Here is a 19,062-nt window from a genome sequence, read left to right as displayed (position 1 = left end):
AGGGGCCGGGCCGGGGCGGGGCCGGAAGCGGCGGGGCCGCGGGGTTAAAGCGCCGAGCAGGGCCGCCGCCGCTCCCGCCGCCGCTCCCGCCGCCGCTCCCGCCGGTATGGATGCGCGGGCCCGCGCCAAGCGCTACGAGAAGCTCGACTTCCTTGGGGAGGGGCAGGTGAGCGACCGCGGTGGGGACTGCCCGCGGCACTGGGGCCGCGGCAGCCCAGCTGGGCCCGGCCCGTGTCGCCGCCCGGCCGTGGCAGGACGGGGACGCGAGGGGCGCTGGGCGGTGCCCACCCCGGGCTCGAGGAGGACTCGGGGGCCTCTCCCTCGCGCAGTCTGTCAGGCCATCCTCACGGCAGCGTCTCTCTGTCCCTAGTTCGCCACCGTTTTCAAAGCCAAGGACAAGACGAACAACCAAATCGTGGCTATTAAGAAGGTAAGTGTCAGAATGTCTTCTCAGCGTGTCATAAAGCGTCTGGTTGCTGTTGACCTACCTAACGACTTTTTTTTTTTTTTTTTTTAACCAATTTGATGGGAAATGGCATAATACGCCATTTATTTCTGGAGAAGTTTGTTTATCTGGTTAACGTGTCTGTAATGTGCTCCCATCCCCATTGATTGCTGTGGCCAAAATGGCTTAGATTTCCACTTCAATCATGAGGTTTTCTCTGTTGACAAGCAGTAGATCAAAGAAGTCATCTTTTTGAATCAGCTCCCTTAGGACCTTTTCTACAAAGTTGTCCAGGTTTTTAGGAATTTTCTGTCCCAGGCAGTACCTGTTGTGTGATGCTTCCAGTTACTTTCTGGCAAGTTGAAGTCCCCCGTGAGAAAAAGGGCTGTTGATATGGAAGCATCTCTTAATTCCTCAAAGAAGAATTCATTGGCATCATTGTCCTGGCTGGGAGATCTATAGCAAACTCCCACAATGACATCCACATTATTTGTCCCTTGTTTCCCACTCAGAGGCTCTCAATTGCACCATTGCCAGCTGTAAGCTTTGTACATTCCAGCCTTTCCATTAGATATGATGTCACCCCCCCCGCCTCTTTTGTCCTGTGTACATCTCCTGAAGAGCCTGTAGCTGCCCAACAGGGCACTCCAGTCACAGGACTCATCCCACCAGGTTTCATTGAAGTCAGTGATATCAAATCTCTGAGACTGAATCGAAGCTTTGAGCTCCTCTTGTTTGTTCCTCATGCTGAGTGTATTGGTAGAGAAACATTCCAGGTGTTGTACTTCGTAGCAAACACCTCATGAAGCAGATTGAGGTAGCCCATTAGTGTTCATTTCCTCAAATTTTGACACACCATCCCACTGATTATCACTAGTGAGTTGGGTATTTTCCTTTTCTCCCTTCTTAAAGCCCATTTAAAGCTCTACCAATGAGCCATGCTAGCTGCTGTGCCAGAGCTCTTTTTCCACTCTTGAGAAAGGCGCAACCCATCAGGTGTTGGTAAAACAGGTGTTCAGTCATTCCACTGTCAAAGAGCCCAGAGTTTTTCTTGTGACACCAACCTCAGAGCCACATGTCAATCTGATAGATCTGCCTATCAGTATTATTTCTTGATACCTGAAGGACTGAGGAAATCACTACCTGTGCGCCATATACTTCTATCAATTTTCCTAGGGCCCTCAAATCTCTCTTGAATGCCCTCACTCTTTTATTTGTTACTCTGTTGCTGCCAGCTTGAACAAACAATAATGAGTAGTGGTCAGGGGGCCTTAATAAACTTGAGAGTTTTCCAGTAATGTCCCTTATCCAGTATGATTGTTTTTTAGTAAAATATGACAAAAGTTATCTTGGATCTTCAATGTGCTTGCATACAAATTATGAAAATGCTTACATTGTCATAAAGTGTTTCACTTGTAACTATCTGAAGGGATTGCAGGGAGTTTTTGTATTAAAAATGGATCTTCAGCTGTTCTTTGTAAGGAGTGAAAGATGCATGTTACAGTGGATTCTTTAGTTGAAGACTCAACAAATTGAATTGTGTCATAGTAAGTAATCTTGTTTTATGCACTAAAATAACTTTTAGCATTGCAATACTTGTCTTATATGGTTGCTACTGGTAGAGGCTGTGGTGAAGAGCATTCTTTGTTTTATCATCTGAAAATATCAATGGTAGGTTGTAGGATTCTGGACTTGAAATTTCAGGGCATTCGATGACTGAGACAAAAAGACCTAGAGTCTGCCCAAGTTTACAGCCTATGCTAATTTTACTGGAATCATTCTAAGATAACTGTCAATTATTTAGCTCTCATTTCTCCCTGAGGAGAAGCTCATTAGTGATGTAATAAAGCTTTGTGGCAACACAGCAGTTTAAACTGTCAATTTGCATTATGTCTGTTTTTAGTGCCACCATGGCTATTTTTTGTAAAATCTAATGCTGTAGAGACAGTTATTTTTTTAAGGGAGAAATAAACCCTAATTGAAACCAACCCAGCTGGTAAAGTGCTTCATTATTCTAAAACTCATTCCATCTTAGAGGAGCAATACTAAAAAATGTATTCCCCACCATCTTAATCTTACTTAACATGAAATATTTATTTTCAGATTAAACTGGGGCATAGATCAGAAGCTAAAGATGGTGAGTTTTAAAACAAAATCATATTGTAGAAGCCGTGCTTTGTTTGCTTTGTTTTTGTAAATTAATACATTAATTTCCCATACCATTGACTGAGAAAATTGAGCTCAATGCCTGCTGTAAGGCTTAGTAGAGGTTTGCTTCACAAACTGCAGGGATAACAAAAAGCAGCATAGATACCTGCATGCAATGATACATGTCTAAATATGAGTATATAATTTCTCAATTTTAATGGAATTCAAACATGAATATAGCATGGTAATAATAATAACACTGAGTTTAGAATACCTTTTTGTATCAATACATCTCTATGCCTTAAGTATTTAAGATGAGTGAGAGTATTTGTGTGTTTTATTTTTGTGATGTGTGCAGAGGCAAAAGTGGATAAAAACAAGATCAAAACTCTCGTTTCTGTGTCCTTTTTTTTTTTTTTCCAAGTTCAGCACTATAGAACATGTGCTCTGATCAGCCCTGTGCCTCTAGGTGTGGATATGGCAAATTGAAACCAAGTAATCTGTCTTATCACCTCTATGGTGCAGCAGAATTTTATTTGTGTGCAGGCTGCTGTCCTTCAGGACTCCTTCATCAGGTTACCAATTTTCCAGTGAAGAGTCTTTGCTATCGACTCTCCAGTTAATTTCTTTTAAAGAGAAACTGATCACTCATGCCAGAGTCTCACAATTGAGCTGGCTGCCTGACAGTCATGATCTACCTGGCCTTCAGTGGCCTAATGGCCCTTAGGGACAGTCATTACTTTTGGCCTCTACAATGTCTAGCTGTAGATGAAAGTTTTATTAAAAATAATGATCATATCTGCTTTCCCTGTGTTATCTGATAACATGGCATGCTTTTGTTTTCATTCAAGACTGTGCCTACCCAAAAGCAACCTTTGTTAATTTGATTCCAAAATGGGTAATTAAAACAGGCAAAACAGGAATGTAAAGTAATGTGTGTAGCTTAGCCCAAAACTTTGCTAGTCTTAGCATTGAATCATATGCCAGGTTTTAGGAGAACACTGTTTTTCAACTCATATGCAGCTGCAGCTTCCTGCATGATACACCACAGGAGCATTTGCTTGCCAGTTTTCATACAAGCCACACATACTAGCATTTTTGAAGGATGAATTAGTACCCTGCAGAAATCATGGTTTGACACAGTGCCCTCAGTGTGACTGCTGAAGGGCACCATTTGCTCCCTGTTGGCCCCTGATTTTTCCTCTATAAAATCTGCTTATGAGAACATTCAAGCAAGAGTAAGCAGGTTTTGGTCGCTCTGTTTTATGCCTTCTTTATTGTTACAGCATGAATGTAGAAAAACATGTGCCTTGCATTTTTAGATAACAGCATGTTAGAAAGAAAAGAGATTTATTAATGAGGTTTGAAGTGAGACTTGCTGAGGGACAGATGTTTGCAAAATTAAACTTTTCTTTAAAATGAAGCAAGCCTTCCAATACCCTGAAAAAGGTGGGGTTTTTTTTCCCTATGACTTTTCCTTTTTGCCAAAATGTAGACATATTGCTTCATAATCCAAGCCTGGTTACTATGGTGTGAAATGGACTTGCCATGGAAGAAAGTGTATGCCCACTTTTTTTTTTTTTTTTTGAAGCAATTTAGTTAGTTATGGCAATGTCCTTGTTATTTAGCAAATTGACAAGCGTTAAGAATGTAATTTGTAATAGTAAATAGTCTGTGAGTAGCAGAATTACAGGTTTATGTGGAGTTTAATCCAAAATTTTTATTTTGTTCTTTCATCTTCTTTTCTTCTTTCTATCAATGTAGGGATCAACAGGACTGCCCTCAGGGAAATAAAACTGTTACAGGAGCTAAGCCATCCAAATATTATTGGTGTAAGTAAAATAAATGCTAGTTCTAGAATCAATCTTCAAATACTTTCAGTAACTCAACAACTATTATGGTACTGTGCCTATTTCAATAACAAAGGCAAAGGTTTTATTTTTAAATCCTTTTAGTTTTTTGCCTGGGCCTACGTAGATGCTAATGGTGGAAGAATTGTGAAAATGTAGATTGCTTGATTTTGCATCTCTGATAGAATTGCTAATGAACACAGTGCCAAATTTACCTGATCGATTGCTTCATATGGAACTGGTGACAGTCAAAAAGGAGGCTTTTTAAAGCAGTGGTAAAGGGGAAGTCATGTGGCTTATTAGTCAGGTATAAAATAGCAGGCTTATTTTAGCACACAGATATGATATTTAAAATCTCTTTTGGAAGGAGTTAGACTGGAATCTTTTTTGTTTCAGTTGCATTTTGGTAGACTTACACCTACAGATACCCAGCAGGAGCTAAAGACATTTTCAAGTTAGATCATAGGGATAATTAGAAAGTGTCAATATGATTAAGTACATGAAGTTAAACATGAATTTTCCACATACTTGTCAAAGTGGAAATATGGTTCCCTTCTGGATTGTGACCCTACTTTCAAAGTGGTTGCTTTAGCTATCAAGGTTAGAGAATATGCAGGGGGCAACAACTAAAATGGCAAAGGGACAGAGCATATTCTTTATGAAAAAATGAGGAATTCATCACTTTGGAGAGGGAAAAGCTGGTAATGGGGAGGTCTACAAAACCAAGGTGATAGGTGGTGTCCATGCAGAAATTATGTTTCCAAACACCATTGTCCTAGAAATAAGAGATGTATTTAAAACCTATTGGCAGGAGGAGTGGAAATTGTACTGCTTCACTCAATGTGTAATGAATTCATAGGATGTGTTGCCATGGGCCGTGTAGAAGCAAATTGCATCAACAGTTCAAAGAAGAGTTAGACAAATTTGTGATGAGGAGTTCCATAAGCAGGTTCTAAAAATAAGAGGTAGTGTTGTACCCCTCTTAGTAGTCCTTACAAAACTTTTGTGGGTTTTGGGAGTGTAAGGGGCACAGTCACTGCTGTTATGAACTATTCTAACAAATTCCTTGCAGTTTGCCCGTTCGTGTAGTCATCACACTGAGACTGAGGAATGAGCTGCACCAGCTGCATACATACCTTCTTCATCTTGAGGGAAGAATACGAGGCTAGATGATCTCTTGCTTTCGCTCAGTATCACGCTTGTGTTATCTCAAATTAGGAATTGTGTCATTACACAGCTTCATCCAAAGAAAGGGTTGTTTGGATGTCTTCAAAAGAGTTCTAATTATCTTGGAAAGCTAACTACAAAAATGAGTACACATCTAAAAATGTCTGAAGCTAACAAGCCTAACACTTAAAATTTCTAAATACTGTGTGCTTACAGGAAGCAGATACACAGAGCTGAATCCATGGGCAAACTTAGTCTTGTCTGAATAAAGAGTAGTTAGAACAGGAAAGTTTTGAAGACAAGGTGTGCATTATCTGTGCAACTATCTGTTGTAGTTAACATGATAAAGTTAGTTCTTCCTCTTTTTTCCTATCTCCAGGAAGGAAGGGCAATCATGTGAAATGTTATTTCCATATTTAATGGGGATTTTTTCTGGTTTGGAAACTGAGTTAAGAAGCTAAACTGAGTAAGAATTTTTGTATTACAAGTCAAAGAAAACCAGTTCTCAATAAGCTGAAAATCCACATGCAGACTACAGTGGTGTTGAATTTCAGAAAACTGGAAGAATCAGAGCATGCTTAATCATAATGTATTTTGTTTTGCAGCTTATTGATGCATTTGGACACAAGTCAAATATTAGTCTGGTGTTTGATTTTATGGAAACAGATTTAGAGGTAAGATTTTTAAAGACTTTTTTTATTTCATACTGACAGTACTGCTTTTAACAGGCTTATATTTGCCCATATTAGAAAGGTGACTTTTATTATGTCAGTTGATGAAGATCAGGTCTTAAAAGTAGCTTGAGTAATTTCAGTTTTTATGAGTTCTCATTTGATTAATTCCTTTATTTCTAAATACTTGTCAGCATGATCTTAAAATAACAAATTGTTTTTACTGTGTTAGTTTTCTGGAACCCCAGTCAGAGTGTAGAACCTTTGGCACAGATCATTTCTTCTGGAATGCAGTTGATAAGCATAATACCAAACATGTTCACATAAGTGTGACACTAAAATATAGTAAGAGATGAGCTGTTAGTAAAATCACTTGTGCTTTAAACATGTTTTCAAATGTAGCAATGCTAAGTAATTGCAAATCCGTACCTTCCAGAGACAGGTTTGCTGAAATTTAGGTGAATGCAAGATTTGAAAAGGTTAGGTCACATTTTTGCTAATAGAGGTTAGTAATGAGTAGACTTCTAGAGGATTCATTCTGTTTACGTAGTAGTTATGGAAAGTTTAGAGATGAAGAAAATTGGTGTACAAAGAAAAATTAAATACTCTCGTACTGCATGATGCTATGGTGTGCAGTCTTTAAATTGTATTGTGGTATCACTCAGGCTGCCACTGAGACTGCTGCCTCTTGTGATTAAGCATATGCTGCATACATTAAATTTGTGCAGTCTTAGCTCTTCTGTAACTCAGCTTATGGAAGGCTTTTACTGAACAGGACAGTAGTATTAACAAACAAGCTTTGGGGTCTTTGCATAGAATTTTAATATTGAAAATCAAAGAATGTAGAAAACTTAAGTAGATTTTTTAAAATACAGTCAAGTGGCCATCCCTTCTGGTCTTTTTGGAAATAGAAAAGGAAACCATTGTATTTACAAAGACTAGTTAACTTAGGTTGCAAAGAGAAAGAAGGAATTAAGTGGAAAGATAATTTCTAGTTTACTGTCGCATTTATCATTTGTATGTGTGCATCTTTGTCCTGGAAGTTTGGGTATCAACACGGAACTGAGATTAAATGCTAAACTTCTGTTTCCCACACATTTTTTTTCATTGTCGGGTTATGCAAAGTTCAAATAAGCTATCTGGACTCCCCATTTCAATTTCTGATCTCCAGAATTGACCTATTTTTCTGGAAAAAGGGTGAAATGGTAGAGAATATATGACTGCCAATCTGAAGCCTGTCTTAAAGGCAGAAAAAACTTTTGAGCTGAAAGAATGGAGATAAGGTTGTCTTGTGTGATGAGCTTTAACACAACTTCAACACTTTACAGGTTATTATAAAGGATACAAGTATTGTATTGACGCAGTCTCACATCAAGGCATATATGCTGATGACACTTCAAGGATTAGAATATTTACATCAGCATTGGATTCTACACAGGGTAAGCATGTACTAATTGGCAGCCTTCATCCTGCTACAAAAATCACATTGGGTAGATTTAGAGTCTAAAGCCTAATGAAGGTAGTTTTGGAATCCAGACAGTCTCATTCCATAAGCATTCATATTTGCTGTTTTGGAGAGATAATAGCAGTACCAGAAATGTTAAGATTTACTGATGTGGTTATGACTTCGATACTTACATAAAAGTTTCTCCAGTTAGATGTGACTTTAATTATCACTGTGAGCTGGGTCTGCCTGCGATTGATTGGACTTTTTTCACAGCAGCTGAACTATTGAAGCTTTCTCCTTTCTATCAGGCAGTGTCAAGGCTTTCTTTTTTTCTCACTCTGCCCTTGCCTTGGTAAGTAGGCTTGGGGGAAGAAGTAAGGAGGAGACACAGCTGCAGCAGCTGACCCAAGTTGTCCATGGGGATACTGTATGGCATGTAATGCCTTGGTCAGTGATAAAAACTGGGGAAGAGGAAAAAGGGGGAATTTTGGTTTCCAAACTGGCAGCTGTTTGGAGACTGTGTATCACTCTCCTTTTGGGGAGTGGTGAAGGATTTCCAGGGCCTTGCTTGTTTGCTTTGATTTTTACTACTTTCCTGTTAAACTGTTTTTTTACTGCTCCTAGAGTTTTCCTGCTTCTGATCTTCTCTCCCCTGTACTGCTGAAGGTGGTGGGTTGGATGAGAATAGAAAGAACAAATGGCTGTGTGGATACCTTTGGGTTGGGTACTTGTGGGTTGGCCTCTGTTGGCCAGAGGTCAACCCACAATATACTGCTACTGTATTGAACTGTGTGACTTCATGATTTCTGCCGTTATTTGAAGCATTGGCCAGGTCTTTTTATTATTCAGTTGGCAGCTATGCAGATAACATAACTGCTGTACCTGCAGAAAATGTAAAACCTATCAAGAGGCTTTTTAAAACTCTGCAAGTTAAATATGTTAATATTCAAATGGGTCTGTCTCATTATGGTTTTCATATATGATAAAATACTTATTTCCTGGGGGGGGTTTAAATTTTTTCGCTCTCAATGTAGGTTTTAGGATAGAATCAAATCTTCCATTTTATATGTTATGTCTGCCAGGAGATTGATTATATGTCTGTTTTTATCTGATTTATGGAAAATCTCATTATTTGTTTTCTATACTGACAGGATCTTAAACCAAATAACTTGTTGCTAGATGAAAATGGAGTTTTAAAATTGGCTGACTTTGGCTTGGCAAAATCTTTTGGAAGCCCAAACAGAGTTTATACCCACCAGGTAGTAACAAGGTAAGACACTCTATTTTGTTGCTTACACAGAGATTGTTTAGTTGCTTTATAGGTCTTTCTTGAAATATGTCATGTCAAATCAACATATTCAGAGTGGCATCTGCTCATGTGATGCGGCAAGAGGTGCATAAAAAAAACAGAAGGAAGCATTGTTTAACAAAGTCTCCATAAGAACTGCTTGAGTATGCATCTGTGTGAGTGGTTCTCATATATATCAAAATTATACTCTTTTGGAATGTCTGGAAATAGTATGTAGAAGCCTGGATTTTGGAGCAAGACAGCTGCTACTTTCTGCTAATCACAAGAACCTAGAACCATTTTTGGAGCTATTCACATTACCTATTTTGGGACAAACACTTGAACCAGTTGAAATATTTACAAATGTTTTTTATGGCATGCTTATTTAAGGCTATAAAAAATGGGGCTGCAAAATATGCAACATTTTGCTTTCTGACTCCTGGGATGCTAAAACTATTCAGACAAAGCTGGTTTAACACCTTTATTCAAAAGACAGAAATTCTACAGCATCAAATGCAGTGTCATTTCGTTAAACTTGATTGTTCTTAGGCAGTGTTAAGTATTTTTTTCAAAACAACAAGGCTTATTTTACATAAAAGTAGTCTCTATACTTAGGTCTGTTGATATGGAGGTGAGCAAAACCAGGTTATTCTTCCAAAATGTGTTTTCTTTTCAGGTGGTACCGAGCCCCAGAACTATTGTTTGGGGCTAGAATGTATGGTGTTGGTGTTGATATGTGGGCTGTTGGTTGTATTTTAGCTGAATTGCTCCTCAGAGTAAGTATTCAAATGTAAGCATTTTGTATTTGCCCTTCTATTCACTACGGCTTTTTATGGGTTTTTTTTTTCTTGCTAAAAGCAAGTGAACGCAGGCCAGAAGAAACTTTCCAAAATCTTGTTAACTGTAATGAAAATGTTTTTTTAGAATAGACTGAGGCTTCATAAATGTCACAAGCACTGGAAGTCTGTAAACATCTGGGTTAAAAAGTTGCAACAAACTGTCACAGTCTTGCCTTGGGAGAGGTCAAGTAGGTAACTCTTGTGGTCCACAGACACCTATTTTAGTTCACTACTGTTCTAGAAATGTAACATCACATATACGTGCATGGGCTGTCCCTTATACACTGTTCCTCAATTATAATCACCAGTACCTTAATTATGGTTTCATTCAAAATGAATTGAAGACTAATGTTTTTCTAAACTGTGGTTAGTTGATAATACTGGAATGAAGCTGAAGGTTAACATCAGGATAATCCTATGGCACTCCTTAGTGTGGTACACAAATGTAATGGTCCTTGAGTATTTTCCACTGAAGTAGAATGTTTATCATACAGCTCTTTGGAGAAGATATTAAAGTGTAGAGGGGAGCAGTGGTACAGACACAGCTGAAGGCATGAAGTAGCCTGCAGTACAATTTATCTTTCATGACTAAGTGGCTTCTGCTTGGTTTCTGCACCTTTGAATGCTTTTGTGGCCATATCATAACCAGACTTCTGTATGAAAACACCTTGAAAGAAACCTTTTGCTTTGACTGGTCACACCAAGTAGGTGTGCTCGTTAAATCTGACTGGCAGGTCAGATATAGAAATGTACAGTTGCTCTTTAAGCAGCACTGGTGATGGATACATAAATATGCATTAGACCTGCTAAAGCTGAACACATTTAAGCAAAGTTAGTAAGCGAATAATTCTTGAATTCAGTTGATTCTTTGGTTTGTCACAAAACAAAGTGTATTATGGTTCAGTTTTTATCACTGTGATATTTTGAAATGTATGTGTCCTTTTTCAGGACAATGCAAATTCTGGGAGCTTTTTATGAAAGCAGTTTATATTCAAGGGGCTTTCATGATGCCACAACTTAGTATGCTGTCTACTAGGGATATCCATGATGGTTTTTCTGTCCTAATTAATTAAACACTGCCTCTAATTCTTCATAAATTTGCTTTGGTCTTCAAGTTTTGTTTTCCTTACATTGTGTGCCTGATATGTGAGCTAGAAGTTGGACTGGGCAGATAACCCCTTTTCAGTCTTTTGCTTTATTTAAATGACATGTGACACTGATCAGACAGTTTTCTATTCTAGTGGGTCTCTACTCTCCCTAATGCTTTCAGTTAATTTCATAAGGCTAACTTGTGTAATCCAGTTATGTTTCACTTTAAATATATATAAAATCTACCTCCAAAGAACAGGTGGCAAAAAGATCACCATGACCAACTGACTTTAGGCTGACAACTGAGAAATAAAATCTTTTCTGTGTTTAGTAAATTTTACATTAATGTGATTGTGATTAAACATAATTTTATGTTTAAGCTGTCTGCTATCAAGTCAGTGATACCAAGCCTGGGTTCAGGAAACTTTCAGAATCTATTTGAGCATAAATAAAATGCCTCAAATATCCAAAGTACCTCTTTGTGGGGAGATGGTATACAGAGGGTTTTTGCCTTGCAATTTATGTGGTATCACTCAAAGCTTCTTTCTAAAATTGAAGTTCAAAGTTAATTCAGTCAAATGCCATGTCCTTCTTCCAGGTTCCTTTTTTGCCTGGAGACTCTGATCTTGACCAGCTGACAAGGATATTTGAAACACTGGGCACTCCAACAGAAGAACAATGGCCTGTGAGTAATTTTGTTTAACAGACTGATACTGGTTTTACTTGATACTCTCTATTTTATCTCTTGAAGTTAAATTATTATACCAGAATACTTGAGTAGATTTTTCAGAAGGCAGTTGCTTCATCTCATGAAGCAGCTGAGATTTGTTGTTTCTCTTGCCAAACCTCTGGTCAATAGTAACAGTATCAACACTTCTTGATTTCCTTTCTGTGTGCAAAGTTTCACATGGCTACTGGTGTGAGAGTATTGCTGCTGCTTAATATTTTTGGGGTGCTTGTTTAATTAGCATGCTTAACCTGGAAGAATTTAATTACTTTCAGAAGTAGGAAGCATTTGTAGGGACCTGAGTTGGCCTTGGTAAATTATGGTTTGGGGATAGTAAGAAACACAGACCAACAGCTTTAGGGATAAACAATTTGCCTCAACAATGATCCTGAAAGAAATACAATTAGTAGTACAATTTTCTCTGAGATGGCAGCAAATTAACACCTGGCCAAACTTACTGTCAGGTCACACAGTGACCTACCTAACCATGGTTATTAAACAGTGACAGGAAGCAGGATATGTCTGATGAGCTACTTGTACCAGCTACCAGGCACAGGGAGTCCAGAATTCCCTGATCAGGATGTTCCCTTTTGTTGTTGAGTTGTGGAAGCACTCAATGGACTTGTTCACCTCTGCTCCCTCTCCATGCAGCTTTTCTTTATTGTAAATGGTGGTGGAATGCCATAGTATGTGATCACGAAATGGAGCTGTAGCCAAATGGAGAACTGCTGTGTAAGGCAGTGCTAGACCCCCACAGTTCTGATATTTCTCCAGGGTTCTAAATGGAATGCATGAAGGTTTTTGCAATGACATTTCTGCTTCCTTTGGAGAGGAAAATTTAAGATACAAATGGAGAAAAGAGAGAATAGGAGATTGGTTAACACAACAAAGACTATGCATTCCCAAGTTCATCTCCAAAGACGTAGATTTTAATAATTGAAACCTTTACTATCAAGATTATAGCTGACTGAACACATTTTTGAATTTGTGTTAATATTTTATTTTACTTGGACAAACTTGAAGTGTGACAACTAAGGCTTTAAATACTTAAAACACTACAAAAGCATTATGTTTGTGTAATTGTCTGTTACAATTGTCTTTAATTTTTATGCTAGAATGTGAACACAATGGGATTGATTTCATACCTAGAGGACAAAAAAAATACGCAGTTAATTTTTTGTTTAACTGCTTGGTGCATATTTTCCTTCCCTCCTCCCATTGCCCATATAAAGTTTCATTTGTGCATTTAAAATCAAAATGCACATGATGTTCAGCTAACTTTTATTAATGTAGAGAAAGACTGACTCTTTTGTAAATATTTACCCTCTCACCATGTCAGTTCACTAAAGGAGGTTTTATTTAATTTGTCTGACCCAGTCTAAAATTCTTTCATACTTTCTTTAGCAGTTTTTCCTTTTGGACTGCTCACAACTAAAGCAAGGGAAGGACAAATCACTTGGAAAGTTGTTTCACACTGCAACAGTTATTAAAAAAAAAGCTTTTATGGCCTTCTATTCCTATATTTATTTTGTTTCAGTGACCAAGTCTTAGCAACATGTTTTGGAAGAGCCGCATGAAGTTTGCTGTCTGTGAAAAGCTTTCTAGGGGAAAAACGTATTCCATTTTTGGTCTTTGTAGGGGATGACAAGTCTTCCAGATTATGTCACATTTAAGCCGTTCCCTGGAATGCCACTTCAACATATCTTCAGTGCAGCTGGTGATGATCTGCTCAGTCTTCTTCAAGGCTTATTCACGTTTAATCCTTCCACTAGAGTAACAGCTACGCAGGTATAGCACACTTGGGTTATCTCCTCATGTTCATTATACCACTGTTAATATCAGATAAATGTGGTTTGAAGCCAGTTAGCCAGGTTTGAAATGAAATACCACATGAATTACTAGAAACATAATCCCAGTGTTTTATAGAGAGATCTGTGAAAGGTATGGATAATACTAAGTGATCATCTCCATTTCCAGTGTAGAGTCAAGGTAGAGAACTAAAATATGTATGAGCCATGACCTTTCAACAGTCATATTTGACATGCTGAATTCAGTCACCTAAAACTTGAAGGTTAAGTCTTAACATAGCTTATCTTATTCCCTGGGTTTGGAAGGTTTTTCTCCTTACTTCATCCCATCTCTTCTTCAATGTCTTTTAAACTTTTATAGTACTTCTTAAACATAAAATTCTGTGGTGATTAAACCATCATTCTTATCTAATTATCCTTTTCCATCATACTTTTAATTTTACTACTCCCTGCTGGGGAGAAATGGAGGACTTGGAAGAAAAATCTTGCAGAATGTTCCAGTTTGCAATACTGATTTCTGTGATGAGGAGGATACACCAGTTGCCAGTTAGAAGTGTATTTCATTTTACACTGATAGGGAAGCATGCAAGAAACCGCTGATCCCTTTGGGCCAGGACTCCCTCACTGCTGGTTAGGTTTGAATCCAGGACATCAGTTCATGTGTTATGTATATTTTTACTAGTAGACTTTTTCAGAGCACATTCAGGCTGTTTTGGCCACCATCTTTAAGAACATTCACTGTAAGTTTCCAGATAATTAGTTCTGCTATGCTTGAGACATCTCTGTGGTAGTTCATATGTATGAAGTCATTTTTCAGGTCATATTATATGATAGTGACTTGAATTTATATTACTTTTCTAGTCTAAACTTTTTATTGACAATGCCACAGTTTTAAGACAGGAAACAACTTGTGCTGACTGTATTGGTTTGATTTATAGCTGACATTGAATATCATGTAACTGGCACAAGAAATTATTACCTAAGAGACAGCCACTTTCTATTAACTACACTTCATGGTTCCAAAAATTTAAAGTAAGGTATATAATTCCACTACATGAAACCAATCTTGCTGACTAGTGTTTGTCTTCTGCTCTAATAAGAGTCATGTCTTTCTCATAGTTTGCAGGGTAGAAACAGCACAGTTAAAGAAATACGGGGGAAAGACCCATCTTAAAAACTAACAAAACAGCTGGTGTCCAGATTGTGAATCTGATCAAGACTTCAAAAATACTCTTTTAATTTTTCTTTATTCCTACTTTCTTTTTTTATCCTCATCTGATCTGTCTATTCAGAATAGCTCTGAATAGCAGAATATTCTAAGCTCTTCAGAGCTAGAATCCACTTATACAAGACTTCTTACAAAATAATCTAGTTTCTAGTCAGGATGTCTGAGCACTGGCTAAAAATAGGAGTATACAATTATCCCTTGCTTTACAGATCCATGTGCGGTCGATAGTAATTGCGAAGACAATCTTTATTTGCCCCGAGGCCACTCTGTAGTATAAAAGTGTTCAAGTAGTTTTTAAGTCCCCATTAAAAGTGCTTGGTTTCACTATGACTTCTTTATAAATTACACTTCATGCTAATCACTTGTTTCTTTTTCTTCAATTGTCGTTAAGGCATTGAAACAGAAGTATTTCAGTAACCGACCAGGACCCACTCCAGGAAATCAGCTGCCAAGACCCAACTGTCCTGCTGAAGCTGCAAAGGAGCAACAAAATGCACTTTTAAATTTAAAAAGGAAAAGGACAGAAGGAATAGATCAAGGTAACTTCGTAATATGTCACCAGTTTTAAATAGGAGCTACATGATCAGAGAGAATGGGATGCTTCTAGTGTTTTAGAAGAAAATTTCTCTAAATGAACTAATACCCTGAGCACTGGCTGAAGCCCTTTAATGATATATGGCTTGGGGTCAGAATTACTTAGCTCTTTGTTCTAACAGAATTAGCACAAAAAAGGCTTTTCAGTGACGCTTAGGAGTCTATTAGAAGAAATAACCCTATTCCATTAATTCTGTAATGGAGAGTGGTACTCCCCAGTAAATTATAGGCTATTATGATGAACTTTTTTTTTCTTGAGGCATCTTACTCAGGTGGAAGTAATTTAACTTCACACCACTTAAAAAGAGAGTCTAAAACATAGCATGATATTCTGTGAAATGACAGGCTGGAGAGGGAGGATCAAATTCAGAGGAGATATTGTCACTCTGTCTTAAGGTAAGGAAGTTAACTTTTAAGACCACTCTGGGTCAAGAACATTAAGCACACTTCTGTGACCGAACTCCAGTCTTCCCCTGACAGTAGCATGTATTTCATATCTTTGTGGCAACACAAGTGTTCAGGACTCAAGACCTGACACTAAATTACTCAGGCCTTCTATTACAGAGGCAAAAACTATTTTTAAACTTGGAGTTGGTCTTCTTAACATCTGGAATATGCTAGATAACAGCTGTCAGGCTAGCATCAGCTCTTTGTTATTGCCAGTATGAGATTCAGTTTTAATATGAGTGATATTTTTTTTTGAATGGAGCTACTTCCATAGAAGTGTATTTCCTCTTGAGCTCGGAGAGAAATCTCCCTTATTAGGGTTCAACTTAGTTTTTAGGCACTTTGAATTGTTGTTTCTAAGTCTTCATCAAATTAGAAGTAAAATACATTAGGTTCACTACTTTAAGTTTTCAATCTCTAAAAAATAAAGTGATAGCTGACTACTTGCAAAATGTTTGCTGACCCCAGTACCATGGGTTTCCTGGCATGTAGGAACTTGTCAAGTTACAATAGTGTAGACAATTAATTTAAGCATTTTAGCTCCTTTTCCAAAGACCATGTGAGGGTTTGTGGTGTTGGGGAGTATACACCCAAAAATACACCTGTTAACTAAAGGACAGGAAAATGAGATAAATGCTTCCTTGATTTCTGTGACTTAATGATTTGAATTTGTGCATTTGACAATGAGCAGAGTTTCCAGAGCTGTATCAAGCTAGAACAGTAGTTGCTTTAACATCTTTCCATGCTTCTGTGTAAATGCTAGGAGTTTAGAGATTGTCTAGGAATGAGGTGGTAAGGAAGTTAGCATTACTTTTTGAGACCTTTGAATATTGGTATAAAAAGCAATATAATTTCTACTAGCTGGAAATTGAGACATTATGCATTTTCTAACGTGGATTTTACATAATGTTATGTTACTGCCTTAACTGGGCTGACAGATCCAAAATGTTTCAAAGGTAGTTCCTCTAGCACCAACAAATGTTAAAGGAGAGAGAGCCAATGATAGAGCTAGCAAATCTGCTGTGCTGGATTTAATTTTTTCTTCTTACATGGCATTACCATCTAAATTTAAAATCTGAATAGTGATTTGGAAGAATAGTCCTCTAGTCTTGGTTTAAATAAAAATTTGAAGGACAACATTACAATATGCAAATGTAATTTCCAAGAAAAATAAGTTGCATTCCCTGAAATCCTTAGAATGGCCTTACATCCTGCAGAGCATATTTCTTTCCCCTAGCCCTGTTGAGGTAGCATTCCAAAACCTGTCAGAATAAACTTGAGTGCTTTGAAAATTTTGGCACCAGGAGCTGACTGCTGGAATAAAGATTCATGCCATTGCTGTATGTGCTACTTTTCCACAAAAACAAACCCCTGTAGCCTGTGGAGTGTGTTCACCAAATCTTTATACTTCTCAGAAAACAGCCTCTATTCTCAGGGGAAAACTACCACTCGAGGGATGACTGCCTGTGAAAAGTATGAAACGTGCGTGCTTTGTATCTACTGCTACCACTTACTTCAGTGAGGTTTTTGGAGACACTGATTCTGTGATGACATAACTGCCCATCTCCTCTCTGTCACTTAAGAAGTGACAACTGCTTCCCCAGAACACCTATTTCTCGTCCTATTAATATGCATTCCTACAGAGCTGTAGCTACACAAAACAGGGATTATAACAGATAGTGCACTAAAGTTTTTCCTATGTTAATTAAGCATAAGGAATCTGATATCAAAACACTATTGGTTTGGAAAAAAAAACAAAAACATTTGACAGCACATAAGAAAAATCCTTAAGAGTGTGTGTGTGTGGTGGGACAGGTTTAAGCCTTAGAACAGCTTGCTTTTCTTGGGTTTCAAAGTAGAATTAGGGGGTTAGCTTTTCATATCAACAGTTAGGCTTTTATATGAACAAAGAGAAATATTTACATGTATTCTAAATGCAATTAAAACAATTACAGAATTTATGACTTTTGGAATATACATACTGATACAAGTGAACTTTGATTCTAGCACTTTCACATAGATTTGTTAGAAAATGTCATCATGTACTGCCCTGTTCCAAACAGCATTCAGCAGTTAAGACTAGGAGGGGGCTGGACCTCTATACTTTGCTAACAATGTGATTTACATTTTTCAGGATTACCAAAAAAACTGATTTTTTGATTGCTGTGGATGATGAATGAAAATGAGTGAAAATGCCCTGAATCCCAGCCATTGATAAAACACTGTAATCATCGCTGGATGGTTATTTTTTAATATTTTCATATGTAAAATATATGAACTTATTATTTCCTTATGGACACAGAAGTTTTATTAACCCTTCTTTTTACAATAAAATTATTATTGAGAAAAAAAGATTATCTGGTTTGCTGTCTTGTCCTTTGAGTCATGCTCTGAGACAATAACTGTCAAAACTGCTTGCAGGCTACAGGTGTACACAGCCTTAATTTTGCAGAACATCTGTGCTGAGTCACATGCTGTCCTGTACAGATATAGATCCTAAGAGGGGAAACTACAAATAGCATTTTCTTCTCACATGCAGCTTAGATGAACATATGACTCTTCTAGACCTATAATAAAAATGTATCCCCTGTAAGGAAAGGGTAGAATATGTTTTTTTTTTCCAGTTAGTAGGCTCAAGTATTAACAAACAAGTTTGCCCGTGTTCTCTCAGCAGTAATGCATTAAGACTTCTGCAAAGACACATATACTGCCTTGAAAACAGTGTCAAGTGCAGATTTAATGTGAATTGTTTGGAGGGTTTTTTTTCCTATTCCAGTCTTGCAGGAGAAGTTAGCTGAGAAAATACAAATACTGTTTCCTTCAAAACCTTGAAGATTGCAGTGAGTGACACAGGAAGAAGATCCAGCTGGGGAAACTATACTACACTAGTCCTGTCAGCCTGTGTCTGTAGGACAATCCATAGTGTAGACACTGGACTCAGCTTTGCCTGAATTCCAACATGGAGAGGTAACAAAGTTTCTGCTGGGTAACTAAACTTCTGCAGTGGACAGAACCAAGCTTACATATGCTGTTGCTGCATCTTTGCTTGGTGTTGTACTTTGGATCTCTGGGATACCTGCTGAGCCATTGTCATCTTTCTAGCTTTGAACCACATTCAGCATTCTCTTTTCTAATTTTGTGGCAAATATAGTGGACAAAACTTTGAGGCTTGTAGAGGAACAGCAACCATCATCTTGCTTGTGTGTTCCTTCATTTTGCTGCTATTTGAGCTAATGTAAAGTATTAGGCCTTGTAAGGGAGAAGAGTTGGTATTTTCCAGTAGCCTACTGTGTTCTCTATTGGTTTTTGGCAGT

At 37.8% G+C, this 19,062-nt stretch overlaps 1 protein-coding gene across 1 annotated transcript; it reads left to right on the top strand.

Moving 5' to 3' along the window:
• Positions 1 to 80: 80 nt before the first annotated feature.
• CDK7 (cyclin dependent kinase 7) lies at positions 81 to 18,102 on the top strand. The gene is made up of 12 exons (XM_054003883.1): positions 81 to 166; positions 371 to 430; positions 2,549 to 2,582; positions 4,358 to 4,425; positions 6,216 to 6,284; positions 7,610 to 7,720; positions 8,880 to 8,998; positions 9,693 to 9,792; positions 11,543 to 11,629; positions 13,310 to 13,459; positions 15,099 to 15,246; positions 17,883 to 18,102. The coding sequence occupies exons 1-12, from the start codon at positions 107 to 109 to the stop codon at positions 17,906 to 17,908; spliced, it is 1,032 nt and encodes a 343-aa protein (XP_053859858.1). The 5' UTR covers positions 81 to 106; the 3' UTR covers positions 17,909 to 18,102.
• The last annotated feature ends 960 nt before the right edge of the window (positions 18,103 to 19,062 follow it).

This window comes from Vidua macroura, chromosome Z (assembly GCF_024509145.1).
Source record: "Vidua macroura isolate BioBank_ID:100142 chromosome Z, ASM2450914v1, whole genome shotgun sequence".
Lineage (NCBI taxonomy): Eukaryota > Metazoa > Chordata > Aves > Passeriformes > Viduidae > Vidua > Vidua macroura.
The sequence above is the reverse complement of the archived record's forward strand: the minus strand, read 5'-3'. Positions and strand labels throughout refer to the sequence as shown.